The following is a 19,569-nucleotide window of genomic DNA, read 5'->3' as shown; positions in this document are numbered from 1 at the left end:
GGGCCCGGCCTCTACTTTCTGTCTCTAGGGATTTGTCTCTTCAAGATAGTTCACATCCATGGATGGTACACCACATGGCCTTGTGTATCTGGCTCCTTTCACTCAGCACGATGTTTCCAAGTCTCATCCATGCGGCGGCATGCATCTGAACTTCATTCCTTCTTAGGACTGAATACGTTTCTGTTTTATGTAGATCCCACCTTTGGCTCATCCATCCCTGTCTGCACAGTTGTTCGCACATCTCAGCCACTGTGAGTGCACGTGTTTAAACCTCCGTGGCACACTAGACACTGCTGACTGACACAGATGGTCTCAGGATGAAGCCATCGGGTGATTCCTACCATTGGGAATGATGGAATAACTGGACACCTTAAAGCCTCATATCAGGAGAGAATTGGTTTAGATGCCCCAGAAGACAGGATAATGACCTAAGATATCGTGACTAAAAGGAAAGCCTTAAGCGCTCTAGAGAAATGGAAGCATTTTCCCATGTCTTGTGTGACACGAGCCCTCTGTGTTCTCATCAAGCCTGGGGCACGTGGATTTCCCACTTCGGCTCTTTGAAGAAAAGTGGCTCTCAGCACCCAAGACCACATCATCACTCGCATCAGGATGGCTGTGGCTGTAGGTGGAAGCTGCAAGTGGCAACGATGGTTTCCCAGGCTCTGGGCAATGGGGCTGGGCACCGTGCCCTTGAAGGAGGTGGTCCTAAACATCTTGCTGATAGATATTCAACAACAGATGAAAGAGGGACGTGCAGGCAAGGCTCTGGTGCAGAGTCAGTCCTGGGGGCTGGGTGAGGTGGGGGAAAGAGGGAGGGCCGGGGCTGGGGGCTCTCCTTGCTAGGATAGGAGACGTTAGCTGTAAATTAAACTGGGAAACTTGACCTCACTTTCATTCTTTAACCTGCTTCCCTTTCTGTGAAGCTCTGCTCAAGCTCTGGGTCATAAATCTTGGGAGATTCATGTTTCCCTGGAATCGCTTGCTGTTTGGCGTACACATTTCCATGGTAGGAGATTCTTCTGGGGTAGGAAGGAGACAGGGCTTGCGGTGCTGGGGGAGGGAACTTGCCCAGCCCAGAGCCATTTGGGGATCGGGGGACTTGTCTAAGGGCCACCTAGAACTTCAGGCCCCATCAGAGTCTAACTCTGTGTGGCAGGAAAATTGAGCCGTCTGACTTCCCCCAAATAGAAAACCAGGCATCTCTACCACGTGGGGATGAAAGAGGCTTCCCAGACCCTTTGGATGCACAGTTACAGAACAACGGCCCCAAACGTGTAAATGAATCAGAAACACATGTATTAAGTTTCTCATCAAAGTACACACTGGCTTTAAAAATTAAAGGGAAATGGAGGGGTTTGGCAGGGTGCCCTCCTGGTTTTTTCCAAGCTTCTAGTGTCTGAAGACCTGTCAGAAGGATCTGCCAAACCCCAAACATCGCTGTGTTCACCCATCCTTAGCAAAAGCATCAGCTCCAGTTTCAAAGTGAAATACCACAAAACCCTGACGAACCCAATTTCAGGTTATGGTGAGTTCAGCTGTGTCTGGGATTGCGACGGCTGTGGAGCCAGACAGTCCTGCCACCCTTGCTCCTGTGACTTGGGGCCGCTGGACCTTGGGCCAAGCCCTTGCCTGGCTCCTGGGGCTTGGACACAAAAGGGACATCTTCCCACCCCACCCTGCCGCTTGGCCACTCTGCTGTCCTCCTGGGGCTGGGCCAGCCCAGGCCCCATCCCGCCTGGTCACAGACTGACCGTGGTGACTGGGAAGGTCTCTCTGGCACTCTTCTGACCCCCTTCAGCCTATCCCATGTGACTGCAGCTAAGAAAAGGCCTCAAGGCTTTGCTAGAAGCTTCCTGATATGGCAGGAAGAACCAGGGATCAGGGAGAGGCAGGACGTCTCCTTTGAGACCACCAGCCGTCTCTCCTGCTCACTCCAAGGGTGCAGCCCCCACACCCCGAGATGCCGGAGCCCTCACTGGTACTACAGAGCCCCATCCAGGCCCTGTCCAGACCCCCTCAGGCACCACCTCCTGTACCCGCAGCTGCCTTTCCGGGCAGTGTGGATTGAACAGCCTGAAAAGCCCTCATGTCTCTCCTCTGGGGATGCCCCTTCTTTCCTGTTCTCAAGAATTCATCAGTCTCAGGGATTTCCTAGAATGACCAGAGAAAAACTAGGAGACAAAACAAGGGAAAAACAAGTCAGATCCTCCCGGATCTCTGATAATGACCTTGGGCAGCCGATGTCCTTCCAGCTGCCTCTCAGAAGTGGCTCCTGAGTCAGAAAAGAGGGAGCAGAGGGGTGCGCCCAGCTGGGAGAGCTCGGCTGTCTTCTCTCCCTACAGGGCCTCCCTCTGCACGGCAGGAAAATGGCATTTGTCACTCTTGGCTGACCCCAGAGGTGCTGGCAGCTTTCCCCAAAGAGCACTGCTTCCTCTCTGTTTGACATTTCTGGGAAGATGCTGGTGACACTGACACGCTCACCCTTGTCATTTCCCTGCCTCTGAGTGGTCCCGAAGTGCATCTCAAGGAGCCAAACCAACTCCTGTCTTTTTCTTTTCTTTTCCTTTTTGAGACAGAGTTTTGCTGTCACCAGGCTGGAGTGCAGTGGCACGATCTTGGCTCACTGCAACCTCCGCTTCCTGGGTTCAAGCACTTCTCCTGCCTCAGCCTCCTAAGTAGCTGGGACAACAGGCATATGCCACCATGCCCAGCTAATTTTTGTATTTTTAGTAGAGATGGGGTTTCACCATGTTGGCCAGGATGGTCTGGATCTCTTGACCTTATGATCCACCCGCCTTGGCCTCCCAAAGTGCTGGGATTACAGGTGTGAGCCACTGCGCCCGGCTTCCTGTCTGTATCTCTCGCCCCTAACCAGGAAGATTTGTTTTTTTCTTTATAGAGCATCAATAAATGGTTAAACTGATCAATTTTATGTGATGTGTATTTTGCCACAATTTTAAAAGTGAAAAAGAAAAGGAAGCAGTAAATCCTGGCATCTGAACATAGAGAAAGCAAAATATCTCTCTCCTTTCCCCACCAAAGACTCATCGAACACACACCCCACATCAGGAGTGGGTCTCTGATGTCTTATTCCTGCTTGCACAGCCAAGGAACCTACATGCCAAGAGCCAAAGTGGCCTTGCCGTAAGAGAGGCTTTGCTCTTTCCAGTGCTTCAGTGTATCATTGGATTTCAACTTTCCTAGCAGTGAGTGGGCAGGCTGCTCTGCTATTTTGCACATAAGAACACAGAGGCCTCACCAGCGTGTGGCCTCCAGACTTGGGAGGGGTTTGATTGTTCCACAGCGTAGACACGTGTCAAAGCATCACATTGCACCCTACGAATACCACAAAACGCTGATAACCAAACGCAGTTAGCATCTGTCCGTTAAAAATTAAATTCCATTTTAGGCTGGGCACAGTGGTTCATGCCTGTAATCCTAGCACTTTGGGAGGCTGAGGCAGGCAGATCACCTGAGGTCAGGAGTTTGAGACCAGTCTGGCCAACATGGTGAAACCTCATCTTTACTAAAAATACAAAAATTACCCAGGCATGGTGGCAGATGCCTGTAATCCCAGCTACTCGGGAGACTGAGGCAGGAGAATCACTTGTACCTGGAAGGCAGAGGTTGCAGTGAGCTGAGATCACGCCACTGAACTCCAGCCTGGGCAAAAGAGTGAGACTCCATCTCAAAAAAATAAACAAAAATTAAAATTAATTTCAATTTTAAAAAATGTGTTGGGACTGCAGCTGGCCCTGGGGGAGAGTGAAGGCCACTACGGCAGGGGTCTGGAGAGCAGGTCCTCCCCAAAGCCGGGGGACATGATGTCATCGAATCCTCTCCTCCCAGCCCAGATGTGGACTGGGGCCCCCATGAGCTGTGAGCAAAGCATCCTCCAGAGAAGGCAGCCTCTCTGCTCCCAGCCTCAGCCCTGTGGGGGCTTCACACCAGCCTGAGTGCTAAGGCCCACACACCACACTCAGGGTGGAAACCTTCTGTGTGTTCTTAAGTCCTCCGTGGACACAGGAGGCAGTGCTCTGACATCACGGCCTTCAAAAGCAGCCAAGCCGTGCTCACAGCACATGTTTTCATTTCAAACTCTAGTGATTCAAATATCATAAGTAAATTAAATAAAACAAGTCCCCGAGTCCTAAGGCCGACATATATTCTTTCGGTTCATAAATTGGTTTTACTTAATTCCTTGCTATTTAGTCCACATTCCTAGCACGACTTATTCCTTGTTGGGATTTGCCCTAGGCTGCCGCTTTCAGGGGCCGTTTCTGCCACCGGTGTCTTCCAAAAGGCCACAGCCGTGGCGGCAGGTGCCCAACTCACCTGGAGTCCAGGAATATCAGCTTCAGGTCGAGGCTGGCCCTAAACATGAACATGTTGCTGTGCAGCTTGATCTCGGTGATGGCACTGGGCGGCAGCGACTGGCCCACGGCCACCAGCCCCACGATCTGGTAGCAGGAGTCATACAGGGCCATGTCCAGCATAAACTGCCTGATCTTCAAGTAGCCACTGCAGTGGATGACCTGGGAGTGGAGAGGGCAGGGTCAGCCACCGGCCGCCCGGGTTGGGCTGGTGCCCACTACTCCTGGCTCATTTTCTCAAGCGTGCTGGAATCTCTCCCAGCCCAGCTTCTACTCCGCTGCACAGCCCAGTGTGCTGACAGGCACTGGTCCATTGCTTAGGAGAAGTGGAGAGCTGTGCTTCTTACGAAACCATATGATAGCTGGTGGCTGATTCTTGTCATCTCAGCACTTTGGGAGGCCAGGGTTGGGGGATCGCTTGAGTCTAGGAGTTTGAGACCAGCCCTGGCAACATGGTGAAACCCAGTCTCTACAAAAAATACAAAAATTATCCGGGCGTGGTGGTGGGTGCCTATAGTCTCCGGCTACTTGGGAGACTGAGGAGGGAGGATCCCTTGAGTCCTCGAGGCGGGGGTTGCAGTGAGCCGAGATTGTGCCACTGCACTCCAGCCTGGGCAACAAAACAAACAAACAACAACAAAATATCATAATAAAATAAAAGGGTTGTCTTTCCAATTACCTTTACTATCAGTAACTACAAATTAGGGCTCTGTGATATATGATGGAGATATCATTATTAGCTCACTAATAGTGAGTAGGTAACACAATAAAGGCATCGGGCAGAAGCCAAATTTCTACAAAAATTTTTTTAAAAATTAGCCAGTCATGGTGGCACATACCTGTGGTCCCAGCTACTCAGGAGGCTGAGGTGGGAGGATCACTTGAGCCTGGGAGGCCAAGGCGGCAGTGAGCCGTGATTGCACCACTGCACTCCAGCCTGGACAGCAAAGTGAGACTGTCTAAAAAAAAAGAATGAGCCACTGCGACAAGAATCCTCACACCAGTGACTGTGCTGCTTGCCACACTCTGACAGGACTGAACTTGGCATCTGTGTCACTTGACATGGGGTCTCACTCCAGTAAATAAACAATTCTTTCGGTAGATTTTTTTTTTTTAGACAAGGTCTTACTTCGTTGCCCAGGCTGGAGGTCAGTGGTGCAATCACAGCTCACTGCAGCCTTGACCTCAGGCTCAAGTGATCCTCCCACCTCAGCCTACTGAGTAGCTGGGACCAGAGGCATGTGCCACCATGCCTGGCTAATTTTTTAATTTTTTTGTAAAGACAAGATCTCACTATGTTGCCCAGACTGGTCTTGAACTCCTGGGCTCAAGCAATCCTCCCACCTCGGCCTTCCAAAGTACTGGAATTACAGGCGTGGAGCACCGTGCCCAGCCCCAGTACTTCGTTTTTAATGTATTTTTATTTCCTTTATTTATAATTCCAGATTTTATCCCCTCATAATAATAAGCCAGAGTGGCCCTATAGAAGCCCTTCCAATTGCCATAGTCAAAAACCAGACGGACGAGAATGCAGTGTTTCAGTGTCAGACAGAACATCCACACAGCCTCCAGCCTCCTCCTGGAAGCATCTATTCAAGCTGCAGTCTGTGAAATCTTGGTAGGATCGTTATCATCTTAGCCTTAAATTCTCTGTTCCAAAACCCTTCCTCCAGGATTTCTGAATGTATTCATCGCCTCTAGGGCTGAAACACATCTTAAACCCTCCCATCTGCTCTTCCATTTTACTAATAAGGAAACCAAGAACAAGACAGTGTCGTGTTTTGCTTAACACTGGACAGTGGACAGTTAATCAGTGGCAGAAAAAAGTCCAATCCCATCCAGGCACGGTGGCTCACTGCTGTAATCCCGACACTTCAGGAGGCCAAGGCGGGAGGACTGGCTGAGGCTAGGAACTCAAGACCAGCCTGGGCAACACAGTCAGACCCCATCTCCACCAAAATTAGCTGGGTGTGGTGGTGTGCACCTGTGGTCCCAGCCACTCAGACGGCTGAGGTGGGAGGATCATTTGAGCCCAGGAGTTTAAGGGTCCAGTTAGCTGTGTTTGCACAACTGTACTCCGGCCTGGATGACAACAAGATCCTATCCCTTGGCAGAAAGACCCAAGTTCCCTGAAGAATGTCTGTTGGCACTTGGGGGCTCCCCACCCTGGCCCAAAGAGGCTTAGCATCTGAAACATATCCCTCAAACTGTAGCAGCAATGTGAGATAGAGGTCAAAGGATCAGCTCAGAGTGGGATCAAAGAGGGGGGCTGGGGCAGGGCCTTCCAGAAAGAGAGGAAAAAGGCACAAAAGCACCAAAGCGCCCTTTTCTCTCACCCCACCTTCCTCCTTCCTTTTCTACGGAGCAAATCCTCCTGGAAGAAAGTTTCTAGCAGCCTCCAGCCTCATAGTGGTGGGTTATGACATCTGTCCTCCAAGGTGGGAGAGACAGCAGTGAAGGCGCCTGGGAGGAGGGTGAGGAGTCCAGAGAGGGGGCAAAAGGGTTGGTGGGGGCACTCAGCACAGACTTACCCCTGCCCACCTTTCCCTGGGGAGCGGCTGGCTCTCATGCCTGAGACTCCACCTTCTTCCCCATTCTGGAATTAACCAGAACAAGTGGTGGTGTCTGGCAGAGAAGTGCAGCCAGGGAGGATCGTGGGTTGGGCTCAGAGTCCCAGCCCTGCCACCAAGCCCCTTCTGCTGTCCCTCCTCTGGTCCTTGACTACAAACCCCAGCTGGTGCCACTCATTCCAAAGGGCAGCTGTGACTCTTGAGAGAGTGGCCCAGACATGGTGCTGCACAGGAAAGCTCTCCTCGTACCTTGGCACGGGCTCTAGCATTACCGTCGTGCACACCGTCATCGGCAGCAGGGAACTTGGTAGAACGTCCCGAGGGGAAGAGCAGTGTCTGTGCTCTGGGTACACGGCCAGGCACCGTGCCCCGGATGATGGGCCTCCATAAACTCCAGGGGCAGTGGCTCCAGCAGGGCTGGCCCACATGCAAAGCGCCAAGGTACTAATCAAATCTGCCTGAAGCCAGACTGATTCCGGGTCTTATGTGATGAATTGCAGCCAGCCCAGAACATCCTGCTAAAACACCGGCTCTCACATGTGCCTCCAAGACACTGTACACCGTGTTGCTGGAGAGGGCTACATTAACGGAGAGGACACGTGCGTGCTCCCGTGCCTTCCCTTCTGCAGATGCTGCTAAAACCACAGTGAGGACCCACAGCCGGCTCCTCCCCGCACCCAGGGCTCCCCGTACCTTGTATCCGCTGCAGGTCAGGCCCGCGTTCCTTTTCGCCAAGACGCACTTCATTCGAAGAAAAAACGACCTCTCTATCTCATACTCTGCAAGCAGGAGCAAGGTGAGGTTGTCAGCCGTCCCTCCAGGCTTCCTTCTCCCATCCTTCTTACAACCTCACCAATGCGTTCCCAGGGCCAGATGCAGCTGCCAGAGGCCTCTCAGCCTGCCCAGAACCTGCCCAGAGATCTTTGGCCTTGGCTGAGATCTGGGTAGGGCAGTGGAGACACCAGCCCAGTCCTGGTGTGGCTTCCTCAGCTCTAAAGGAAGGCAGCCAAACGAGGCCACCCCTGAGGCCCCAGATGGGCCCTGCAGAGCTCCACCTGCCGTCACCCACTCCTGGGGGCTGTGGGCTCCAGGAAGGCCCAGAAGCCTCTAATCTCCCTCAGGGTAGCAGGACTTGAGTGCGTGTGACCCAGGCTCAGCGGATCCACGCTTTCAGCCTCACTCCTAGCTCGGAAGGACCACGCCGTTGTCTGTGTCTCTCCAGGGCACTGCCCTTCCTACTTACTCTCTTTGCTTCCACAGGCCTCACACACAAATCTCTGACCTCACTATTGTCAGTGCAAATGTGTCCCCTAAGGAAACACCCTCTGCTTCAGGAAGGGACACCAATGCGCTGAGAAACAAATAGAGAAGGACCTCCAAGGGAGGACGAGGTCACCCCACTCTAAATAAACAGCCCTTTGGTGGAGGTTAATAAATGAATTTTTATTATTTTAACCTAAAGAAAGGTTACCATTAGGAATGGAAGCAAGGTCTTCCACCCTTCCTGACGTCACTGCCCTGTGGAAGCTCAGGAATCACCAACTAGGAATCCCCTACTTGGAGAGGCTGCCATATTTTACCCACAATTCCCCCTGCAGCTAGTGTCTGTGGGTGGGAGGCTTCCCTCTAACATGGCTACCTGCCCCAGCCATTTCTAGATAAGCAGTGGGAGTGGAAGCTCAGGTCTAAAATATATCACGCTATCATTAACTACTAAGTTCTGGGGGGAGCCCATTTCTCACACATTTATCATAAAATAATGGTGGTCATTTCAGACACAGAAAGTCAGCTCTGCAAGGGAGCAGCTGGGGAAAAAACCGAGCACTTGGGAACCTCAACCCCTACACCCCTCGGTTGGCTGTGGAAATGAGTCAGGTGCGGCCTCAATGCTTCCAGCCCTTGTTGCTTCAGACTTGAAGGCCACAGAAACGGGGTGAAAAGGTCTCATGATATACCCAAGACTCATTTGCTCTCATTTACAATCCCTCTTCGGGAGGTTATGACCCAGGCAAGGTAAAATGAAACCAGCAGTAGGGGAGAAAGGCCAGTCCCATGCAGTTAACATACTGTGCAACTTTCAGGCCGGGGCAGTGGCTCACACCTGTAATCCCAGTACTTTGGGAGACGGAGGTAGGTGGATCACCTGATGTTCAAGACCAGCCTGCCCAAGATGGCAAAACGCCATCTCTACTAAAACAATAACAACAACAACAACAAAATAGCCAGGCATGGGGACAGGCACCTGTAATCCCAGCTAGGGAGCCTGAGGCAGGGGAATCACTTAAACCCTGGAGATGGAGGTTGCAGTGAGCCTGGACCATGCCACAGCACTCCAGCCTGGGTAACAAGATCAAAACTCTGACTCAAAAAAAACAAAAAAAAAACCATACTGTGCAATTTTCAAACACAACAACAGCACGACGTTCTGCAATTCTCTAAGACACCTGTCATCTTTGTCCAGCTTTAAACAACCCCACAGGGAAAGAATCTGATTCAGCTGCGATGTTCTAGCCTAGCCCTCATTTTGCTAGAAATTACCTCTTCAGAGCCATGACTCATGTTGATGTGTGCAGACATATCACTTCCAAGAATCAGAACTTAGCTACAACTAGGTCCCCCTTCTCATTTCAGAAGCCAAGATGCCAGTCTCTCTCCGTGGTAAGGAATAATTAAACTCCAGTGACTATTTCTGCAGCTGGGATCTGGGGGCCAGAGAACTGTCTGCAAGGCATTTTACAACTGAGTGTGCCATTCTGTATTCTCCCTTCCTAGCCCGAGAATGACCCCCGCAGAAGAGAGCAATAAGAATGCAACTCATTTTTTTCCTGCAGCCAGCTACTCTGTTCTCATTACCCTTAAAGACTCTTCTTTTGCATTTTGTTCCACTGGGGTATTTTGGCCAAGCTGGGTACCATAGTCCAAAGCACACACAGGACCCATTTGTCAAGAGGCCTATTGGCCTCACTGGGCGGCTGGAGGGAGTTAAAAGGCCAGGTTCCCTGGAATAATTCCTTCTGTATCTTCCTAGCACTCATCGCAATTGAAACTTAAGGAGTCATTTGTGTGATGACCAGGATTTCTTGATGATTTGTGCCATGGCACAAAACCTACAGATCCTTACTTGAAGTAACATTTTTAAATACATAAAGTAAAATACATAAGATTATTGCGGGAAGTAGAAAAGTTCCTTTTTAAAGCTTCCTGTCTTGTTAAAGAATAAGTTGATAATATCTTTGTTAAGCCCTATCCTATGTAGCTGGTAGACATGCCAGGCTTACGGGCACATAGTACATTCTAAGCCCTTGTGCTTCAACCAAGATATCTTTGCTGGACGTGCTCACAGGCATGTCCCAGCTCTCCATTGCTTTTACCTGCTTAGAAAAGTTTTAAGTTATTAGCCAATTGGGTTTTAGTTTAAATTGTGAGGTCTGGCTCCAGCCAACGGAGATCAGACACAGCAATAAGGAGAACCCCTAACGCATAAGGGACAAATTTGTGTGCTTTTCTTTATTCATTGTACTCCCTGGCAAGATGGCTAGTGAGAGTGCCCTTCCTGCAGTCCAGGAAGTAAAAATCACGTTGCTGAAAGACCCTTTGTCTCAGTGATAATTTTTATTTATGTCACTGAGCACCTATTTCCAACAATTACCAAAAAGGCAACTGTATTGGAAAATAATTACCAAAATATTTCAACACCATAATATGGATATAAATGTGCCGCTTTATTAATACATGAGAAGATTCGGTTCCCGGTCTCTCAGAACTGAAATTTTCCAGTAGCCATGTGGAACATAAGCAGTATGTTTAAATACCTGCACAACTCTAATATAATATGGAAAATATCTGTGATTTCTGTTGTTAGCAAAGCCACAGGTCCTAGTGATCCCAAGATAGTTTATCATCTATAATCAGAAGCAAAGGAAATACTAAATTTCAACTGGAAGAAACACATATGTAATTTTCCCCCCATAATTTCATGGACTGCCCCCAGATCCCCGAGTCTTACATGGTTAAGGAGAAGCTTGGTTTAGAACCGTGACCCTGCAATCCCTGAAATTCTGAACCAAGAGCACATGAGGGGAGCAGGTGTAGACCACTTTTGTCTTCTACCTAGCACTCCACACAGTTTCTGGCCAACAATAGGAGCTTGATGAATACTGGCTTAAAAGACACAGGTAGATCTGCAAATCCCCACGTGGTGGGTGCTGTGTGCGTTGGAGAAACCTGGGCTGGGCAGTCCTAGTCATGCTTCAGCCACTTGGCAGACGTGGGAAGCAAAGCCTGAGTTCTACTTAAGAACATCGCTTTGCTTTTAGTCTGTTTTTTTCCCTCTGGACGGAATACCTTGGAGCAGGTGGTGGTGCAGCGGCTGGTGGGCCGTGAGGACAGCAGTCATCTCGTCGTGGTCGGAAGGATGGATGTATTCATAAATACTGTTGCCCGTGAGCTCCACCTGCCGTGGAAGGGAAGGGTCAGAAATGCCACCACGTCTCTGGGATCGGCACAGAGGGAGGGGCAAGGTGTGTCACAGGTGCACACCCTGCCAGGAGCAGAACTTTGATCTCTGCTGACAACCCACACCTTGGCCAAATGCAGAAACAGTTTTCTTTTCTAAACAAAACTCCGAGCTCTGAACTGTCTCCCACACTGTCTAAAAAGGCCAGGGCACCAAAGCTTGAGCCTGCAGCCAAGAGAACCCTTAGCAGGAAGAACTAGAAAGCGGAGGATGGAAAAGGTGGGCGCCAGATGTGGGTGGCGCCACGGGCCTGGGCAGCATCCTTCATACAGAATAGGGCTTGAAACTGACCCAGGCCAGGGTCTCTGTCCTTCCCTTGCTGGTGATCAGAGGGGACCGGCCAGCCAGGAGGCCAGCCGTCCTGTCCACTCGGTGCTCCCTGTGGAGCCTTGTCCACTCTGAACCTGACTGGCCGGCCACAGTGGGGCTCCATTGTGCCCAAGGAGGACACAAGCTCATACAAAGGCCCTTTCTTCGTAGGCTCTGAGCCAAGCCTCTCAGGCACTGCCAGGCCTCTCTCATGTTGCCAGCAATGTATCTCTGGCCTTCCCAGTCCAAGATGACTGTGCTAATTCTGTGGCTCCCACCCAGGGGTGTGGCTGGGGCTGTGCGTGACCTTCGGGAGGGTCTGGGCCTGCTCCAAAGAGCCACATTATGTGAGGATTATGTCCTGGGGTTGCTGCCTCAATAGTCTTGACGCCACCTACTTCCAGACACAGGCCACAGAAGACAGCACGTCCATGTCGCTTTGCAAGGACGAGTGGCCCTGGGAAAACACCCATCATAGTTACGATTCTCACACAGAGGTCCCCGGTGGCCCAAATTTCTGAACTTAAGAACCTTTTGAATGTTCTCCCAAACATAAGTACCAGGAGGAGAGACGACACCTGGATCCCCACCCACCTTAAAGATGGACAGTGGCATGGAATGTTCTAGAAATGACTAGCAGAGCCGCTTTCTGAGCAGTGGTGGGTGGATCCTATTTTTAGAGCTATAACCATAGTGCTGAGGGTGTTGGACAAGAACAGTGAGTCGCTGTACGCCAGCACTCTTCAGGGGAGGCCCGGGGCAGTGGTGGGACTTCCTCCAGTGCCAAGAGGTGCCCCCCATGCCCAGCCTGGGAAGAAACTCAAAGCACGTGGGAAACTGTCCTTGGGTGGCAAAGAACCTGGGGTGGGTCTGGAGGATTCCTTCTCTGACCCTGCCCCAAGGAGTGAGGGGGATTTAAAAAAACATTTTTAGGTGTGTCTTGCTGCAGGTGTTGCTGGGAGCTCTGGCTCTGCATCAGAGGAGAGGTAACATGATTATCTGCAAAGCACCATCCTGAAGGTGCCACCTCACGCAACAGAACAACCAGCCAGCTGCTAATGGAGCAGTTCTCCTGGGAGCTGCCATTCCAGATTAGCATCTAGGTCATCAGCTTTTACTTGGGACCAAGGAGTCGTGGAGGAAGGAAGTGATTTATTGCACTCCTATGAGCCTGTTCTTCCAATTTGTTAAGATGAGCAAGTTGCCTTCTTACTCAGAATAAATTACACTTCTGGCCCACTAAGTCATCTTGTCCCTAAAATGGCTCTCACAGTTCGATTTTTTACATTATTCATGGAATGTTTCCTTCCAATATTATGCAAACAGAGCAACAGAGAGAATCCTATTAGAGAAATCCTCCTCTCCTCTACTTAACACCCACTTCCCAGGCCTGGCACTGTTCTCAACACATCTCCCAGATGGACATTCGCTTTTTTTTGAGATGGAGTTTTGCTCTGCTGATTTCTCTAATAGGAGCAAGAATGTTTAGTTTTTATTATTTTTCTTAAATGAAATCCTGAAAAGTTATTACAGGATTTCATTTAAGAAAAATAATGAAAGCTAAACATTCTTCTTTCGAGTCATTCCTATTAATCCTTAAAAAGTTTAAATAAACCAGCGACGTGTAAGCCAGCCATTTGGGACAGGACCATTTCCTTTTCCTGAGGGTGGCAATGGGTCTGCCCTGAGAAGTCCTGTCCAGGTGCGGAGTGACAGAGGCTAAGAAATAAGAGAGCTGGTTTCAGAGAGTATATATTGACACTTGGGGAGGCCAAGGCAGGCAGATCACCTGAGGTGAGGAGTTCAAGACCAGCCCGGCCAACATGGTGAAACCCTGTCTCTACTAAAAATATAAAAATTAGCCGGGTGTGGTCGTGCACAGCTGTGATCCCAGCAACTGAGGAGGCTGAGGCAGAAGAATCGCTTGAACCCGGGAGGCAGAAGTTGCAGTAAGACAACATTGCAGCACTGCACTCCAGTCTGGGTGACAGAGAAAGACTCCATCTCAAAAAAAAAAAAAAAAAAGGAAAGAAAGAAAATACATATTGACTCATAATTTCAACAGTTTATTTTAAAAATGAAAAAATAACAAAGGCCAGGCACGGTGGCTCAGGCCTGTAATCCCAGCACTTTGGGAGGCCAAGGCAGGCGGATCACGAGGTCAGGATTGAGACCATCCAGGCTAACATGGTAAAACCCCGTCTCTACTAAAAATACAAAAATTAGCCGGGCATGGTGGTGGGTGCCTGTAGTCCCAGCTACTCGGAAGGCTGAGGCAGGAGAATCACCTGAACCCAGGAGGTGGAGGTTGCAGTAAGCTGAGATCATACCACTGCACTCCAGCCTGGGCAACAGAGTGAGACTCTATCTAAAAAAAAAAAAAAAAAAAAAAAAAAAGAAAGAAAAAAATAAGAAAACAGAGAAATTTTCTATTGGCCTATAATTTCTTCCTTCCCCATGTTTTTGGGGAAAAATGATAAATCTGGCTTGCTCAAAGTTCTTTTCTAGAAAAAAGTAACTGATGTGCTTTAGGGAAAATCTTGACATCCCTGCACAAAGACCCTCCATCCGTGCTGATTAAGGGTTAGATTTGCGTTTTAATCCCAGAGTAGTTTCTCGGGTTTTCAGAGTTCCCGTTCTTATCACATGCGTTTGAAGAATGAGAAGACTGAGGTTGCACAGACGAAAGGCTTGGTTTTCTGAAAACTCCAGTCCGCGAGAAAACGCACGGGAAAACTCCAGAGCTGTCTAGGAAGCAAAACAGCCTTCAAATAGCGGAAATGTTGTTGAAGAATAAATTTCAGAATGATAAAACAGTCCTGACCTAACTCAAAATTATGGTTGACATGGTGTTTCCTGTATTTACGTATCTATCCGTGCTTTTGAACATTGAAAGAAATGTGACCACCTCATGAAAAAAAAAAATTATGGTTGTCGCTATAAAACTCCCTGGGTCTCATACATCAGCCTTATTAAAACAGACCTTCCGTATGACATTTTAGTATTTGCAAAACCCTGCTAACTACAAAATGGATGGCTTTCCTACTAAGAGCTTTTTTATGTTTTGCTGAATAGCTTTTCTTCCTGCCAAGAAAACTACACATGATAAATACAGCACTAAATGCATATATTCTGTGTGGAAGGGCAGAGCCGCTTGGTACTCTGAAAATGCACGTTACTGTATTTGGGGTGTTTAGCTGAGTATGGTAAATTAAGCCTTTTAAAATAAGATGGTTTGGGTTTCAGGGTTCAAGTTATGTCAACAAACATAACATGCTGTCTTTTTCTTTGAAAAGGAAAGGTTTCGGTCTTGTGCTTCAAACAGTATCATCGATATGTTTACAGTTGTTTCTGGCCATAATCTCAATCAAGACATTAATTTATGTGTCTCATAAACAGCTACTCATACATATCTGCATTCATCTCAACATGTATACTAGTTACCTAGATGCTATATAACTATGCAACGTTGCCAAGGATACTTAAAAATGTATATAGCAGCTACACAGGGCTTTTTCTCCTCTCTAAATAAAAGTAAAATAATTGCATTAACCAAAAAGCCCATGGAACTCAATCATTTAGTAAATATGCATGGAAAAAGGTGGCTTTCCCAACTGTACCTCATCCACATGGATACGAATTTGTCTAGATGTTTTGAGTGTGGACATGTGTGTGAGTGTGTCCACCAAAGGAAGTTTTCAGGCTAAAAGCTGCCTTTCTTTTGCCTAACACTTCGACCCTGGGCCGAGGAACAACTGGCATTTAAGGTTCTCTGTCATTGTTTTTTAGTACCAAAGTGTGTCAGCAACAATAGCTTGTTTACTAGTTTAAAAACAAAATAGGTCGGCATATGAAATAGATTTGTTTCAGCACTTACTTTAAAAAGGCTTAATAAAAGACCTGAATGGAGATGGGCTTGTAACACATAAAGAATCATTTTTATACCCTCAAATAGAGAACTCAGGTAGTTATTTAGAGAGGATAGACCAAAAACAAAACAAAACAATCCCACGTTGCGGTGGATTTCCACACAATTACGGCAGACCCAGGGACTTATATTCCCCATGACTTTTCACATAAAGTTTAACCCTGAATTAACATGAGATACATCTTTACTTAATGAGATAATGTCATTGAGAGTAACTGAAAGTTTCAGGAACACAAAACAAAACAATCCCACGTTGCGGTGGATTTCCACACAATTACGGCAGACCCAGGGACTTATATTCCCCATGACTTTTCACATAAAGTTTAACCCTGAATTAACATGAGATACATCTTTACTTAATGAGATAATGTCATTGAGAGTAACTGAAAGTTTCTGGAACACAAAAGAGGAGCACGTACCAGCTATTACTACTATCGTTATTTAACAGAAAACCTGTTTAAATGGTTACTCTGACTACTGGGTAAAATTTTATTAACACTTTTAGCTCTCGTGACTTTCGAAAAAAATATTCAAGCCTATTTTAATAAAGTTCTCATGCTTGTTACATTTGCCTGACTTTTTAAAAAATAATCTAAAAGGCACAAAAATTTTTAAAAGCCAGTTGAGTATTTGACATCCTATTCAATACTTTATTTTACTATTTAAGTAAAGAAGACAGAAAAAAACACACATTGTGATTCTGCCTAGATTTCCTTCTATGGAGTTAATCATGAACAGGAGGCAGATTTGAGAGAAAAGCTTGTTGGTGCTTAAACAATTCGCCGTGGAACGCTCCCTAGACACCGACAAAGAGGGCACGTCAGCTTGAAAGTGTTTCTGTGGCTGCAGCCCCGAAGAGAAATCAGAAAAAATCAGTTGCCTTAGGCAGACGATCAGTTTGACTTACATTTTTAGAAACTGTCACTTCTACTGAAGAGACAGAGACAACGTATCTGTACAACCTTCTTAGGAAAAGGTAGTGCCTAACCCCTCTCATCTCAATTAGGATGCAAAGTTTTCCTGCTGGATTATGATCACAAGGAAATAGAGTACTTCAACTTGCCAGTCTGCCTAGATTTCCTTCCGTGGAGCTGACCATGAACAGGAGATTTGTCACCTATCCAGTATTTTGATCCTTCTCAATTACTGTGTTCATAATCAATCAATTCTATTTTCCACATAAAAAGAGAAAAATGACACAGAGAGGCTAGCCTGGATGGCCTGACTGAATGAACTGGAAGTCCTGGGGTGTCCACAGCACCTGCTGACGGGCCAGGGCATTCCAAATGACCAAGTGTCCCTAATAGGAGCCCCCAAAGGACTCTACTGAAAGCAACTTTGTTCTAATAAAACTGTGGGTAAGCCTGGTTTTTGTGTTGCTCCCTATAGTTTGTAAATCACATGAAACAGGCATTTGATCTGTTTCTCATCGCACTCCTGAAGGACAGACGGACAGAGCAGGCATGATTTTATTATGTAAGTTATATGGTTCAGGTAGGTTAAGAATCTGCCCTGTCAGACAATGAAACGGTATAACTGAATGCATTTCCCTTTTTGTTTTGACTGCTAGGGAGCTCTGATCTAAATTTAATATTTGATAACGATGACTTTACCTGTTTTAAAAGGTTTTCCATCAGTCATCTTTAAAAGTATGTGAAACGTTTTGTTGTGTTTTTGACATTACTGTAAGACTATGAAAAGTTTCCTAAACTATTGAAAAAAGGTAAGGAATCGAGCCAAGCCAGAAGTAGAAACTAGTCTAGGTACAACTTAAGGGCCCTGAATAATTCTAAATAGGGCAAGGTAGAAATCTGGAGAATAATATTAGGTTGGTGCAAAAGTAATTGCAGTCATTGCCATTAAAAGTAGTGGAAAGACAGTGTTTACTTTTGTACCAACCTAATAATTATGGAAAATGGTAAATTTCCTACTTCTAACAGTAGTTCTCATTCTGCAAGTGCACTAATCCCATGAATCACACAGGTCCGAGTGCCAAGCCTTAGGAAACTGTATTTGGGAGACTTGGTTTGATAAAAGCAGAGAAAAGGAAGAGAAAAACTCCCAAATCATTTAAATATGTAATTCATTTTAAAGGGCTAATTCATTGCCTAAGAAACACAGAGTTACATAAACTCACGTGGAACTGGGTAAGGAGATCCATACATCAGAAGAGAAGGTTGTAAACAAATAGCAAGTTTATATTTTAAAAAAGTATTGGCAGAAAAATAAAAGGAATACACCAGATGCAGCTTGCCAAATGTGGTCATTTTGTTTTCCAATGAGCAAACTGTAGCCACATGAATCGGCATGTTTGATTTTGGCTTCGCTACATCAGGAGCCAGGTGTAATTCAAATTCCTATGTGCCCCTCTGGAACCTATCTACTGCATCAATCATTAATTCTCGTGTGTCTTCAGTTGTGGTGAAACATCACTCTGATAGATCACAACGTGAAGAAACATTTAGTTCCTATATGTAGTTTAAAATGTGACTTTTAAAATCACGATCCGCATTTGTTAAGTCAGACAGGTGAATGGGAATATCAGTTACACTCTCCCCTTTCAGACATTCAATGGACCCAGGAAGCCCCCAAATCCTCCACCAAAACCCTTGGCTTACCAGGGAGAGAAAAAGCTGAGTCCTTCTCTTTCCTCCAAGGAAACCATGGACCCTTTTTAGAAGATGATTCCATCTTTCCAGAAAAATGGGTCATATTAAGATGTTCTAAAGAAACTAAGACCTTGCTGTGCAAAACAGTAGTAAACTGAGTTTTATGAGTTTCTATCACAAGCATATAAAATGCTTTGCTGAAACAACCACTGAACTGGAAAAAGTCAGGAAAAATGACCCTGAATTCTATGTGAACACTCATAAATCTACGCCTCCCCATTCTCTCTCCCAAAGCACATTCTGCATAAAATCCATGTTCCACATCAGCTTACCTCTTGCTTTACAGCAACTCATAATACCACGTGCAGACCAGCAAGTGTGGACTGAAACTTGTCCCACTGTGAAGCTCTTTTCAGGGCATCTAGCATTACTACGTAAGCAGATTGTCCAGGGCATGGGACAGAATGAATCTCAGAACGAGGCTGATGTGGTGAAGACACACTGGTCATGAACCCCAAGGGAAAAAGAGAATAAAAAAGTAAAACGTAATATGGAGAATAAAACCCCTGAGGGATGGCCTGAGAAGAGAATTTTGCAATTTGGGATTCTGTTCCCACACAAAAGCAAACACTTAAACAGACTCGTTTTCAAGTTGGGCGAGGCTATCAAAATCAGCTATCACTTCATTTAATATTTTGATTGCACATAAAATTAGTCAATACCCACCTGGGATAAGCCTAAATGGACAGAAGCAGTCTCAGAAATATACATGATTTTGCCATCAGATGCTACCACAAAAACAAATCCATCCAAAGTCTGTAAAAGATAAAAGTGTCAGAATGAGAGATGATCATTCTGCATTAGAGTTCAGTCTAACAATGGGACGGTCACTGGGATGGAGGGAGATATCAAATCTGGTCATCTACACATGCTTGCTAAATGCAAAAACAAAGCCCAGGGTCTTAAGAAGGACTATAGGAAACAGCACCCAGGGTTTAGTTCACCAGCCAGGCTCTGAAATGCTTTTAAAGCACTCTAGAAACAATCGTACATCCACATCACAAAACTCATGCAAAACATTTGAGAATTCCTATCACGCTCAGTTTAAATGTAGTAGCTTTATTGTTTGGGGTTATTTTAGCACTTAGTACAAATCCGGAGTTCTGTGGTACTTAGGGGAAAATCTACCACTATATAGACCATTTTATGTCATAATTGGCAGTCATTTCTACCACTAGGACGTATGCTTTATTTGCCACAA

The 19,569-nt window shown here is 46.8% G+C and overlaps 1 protein-coding gene across 5 annotated transcripts in view; it reads right to left on the bottom strand.

Annotated features, from left to right (window-relative positions):
- The window catches only part of SIM2 (SIM bHLH transcription factor 2), a 53,484-nt gene that overhangs the window by 21,100 nt on the left and 12,815 nt on the right, over window positions 1-19,569 (bottom strand). For all 5 annotated transcript variants that reach the window (XM_008986653.5, XM_054249073.2, XM_054249074.2 and 2 more), the window contains 4 exons: window positions 19,035-19,124; window positions 11,291-11,399; window positions 7,640-7,725; window positions 4,339-4,538 (listed from right to left, as the gene is read on the bottom strand). In XM_008986653.5, coding sequence (XP_008984901.2) covers window positions 4,339-4,538; window positions 7,640-7,725; window positions 11,291-11,399; window positions 19,035-19,124 — 485 coding nt within the window. The remainder of the gene's footprint in view (window positions 1-4,338; window positions 4,539-7,639; window positions 7,726-11,290; window positions 11,400-19,034; window positions 19,125-19,569) is intronic.

Source organism: Callithrix jacchus, chromosome 21 (assembly GCF_049354715.1).
Source record: "Callithrix jacchus isolate 240 chromosome 21, calJac240_pri, whole genome shotgun sequence".
Taxonomy (NCBI): Eukaryota; Metazoa; Chordata; class Mammalia; order Primates; family Cebidae; genus Callithrix; species Callithrix jacchus.
The sequence above is the reverse complement of the archived record's forward strand: the minus strand, read 5'-3'. Positions and strand labels throughout refer to the sequence as shown.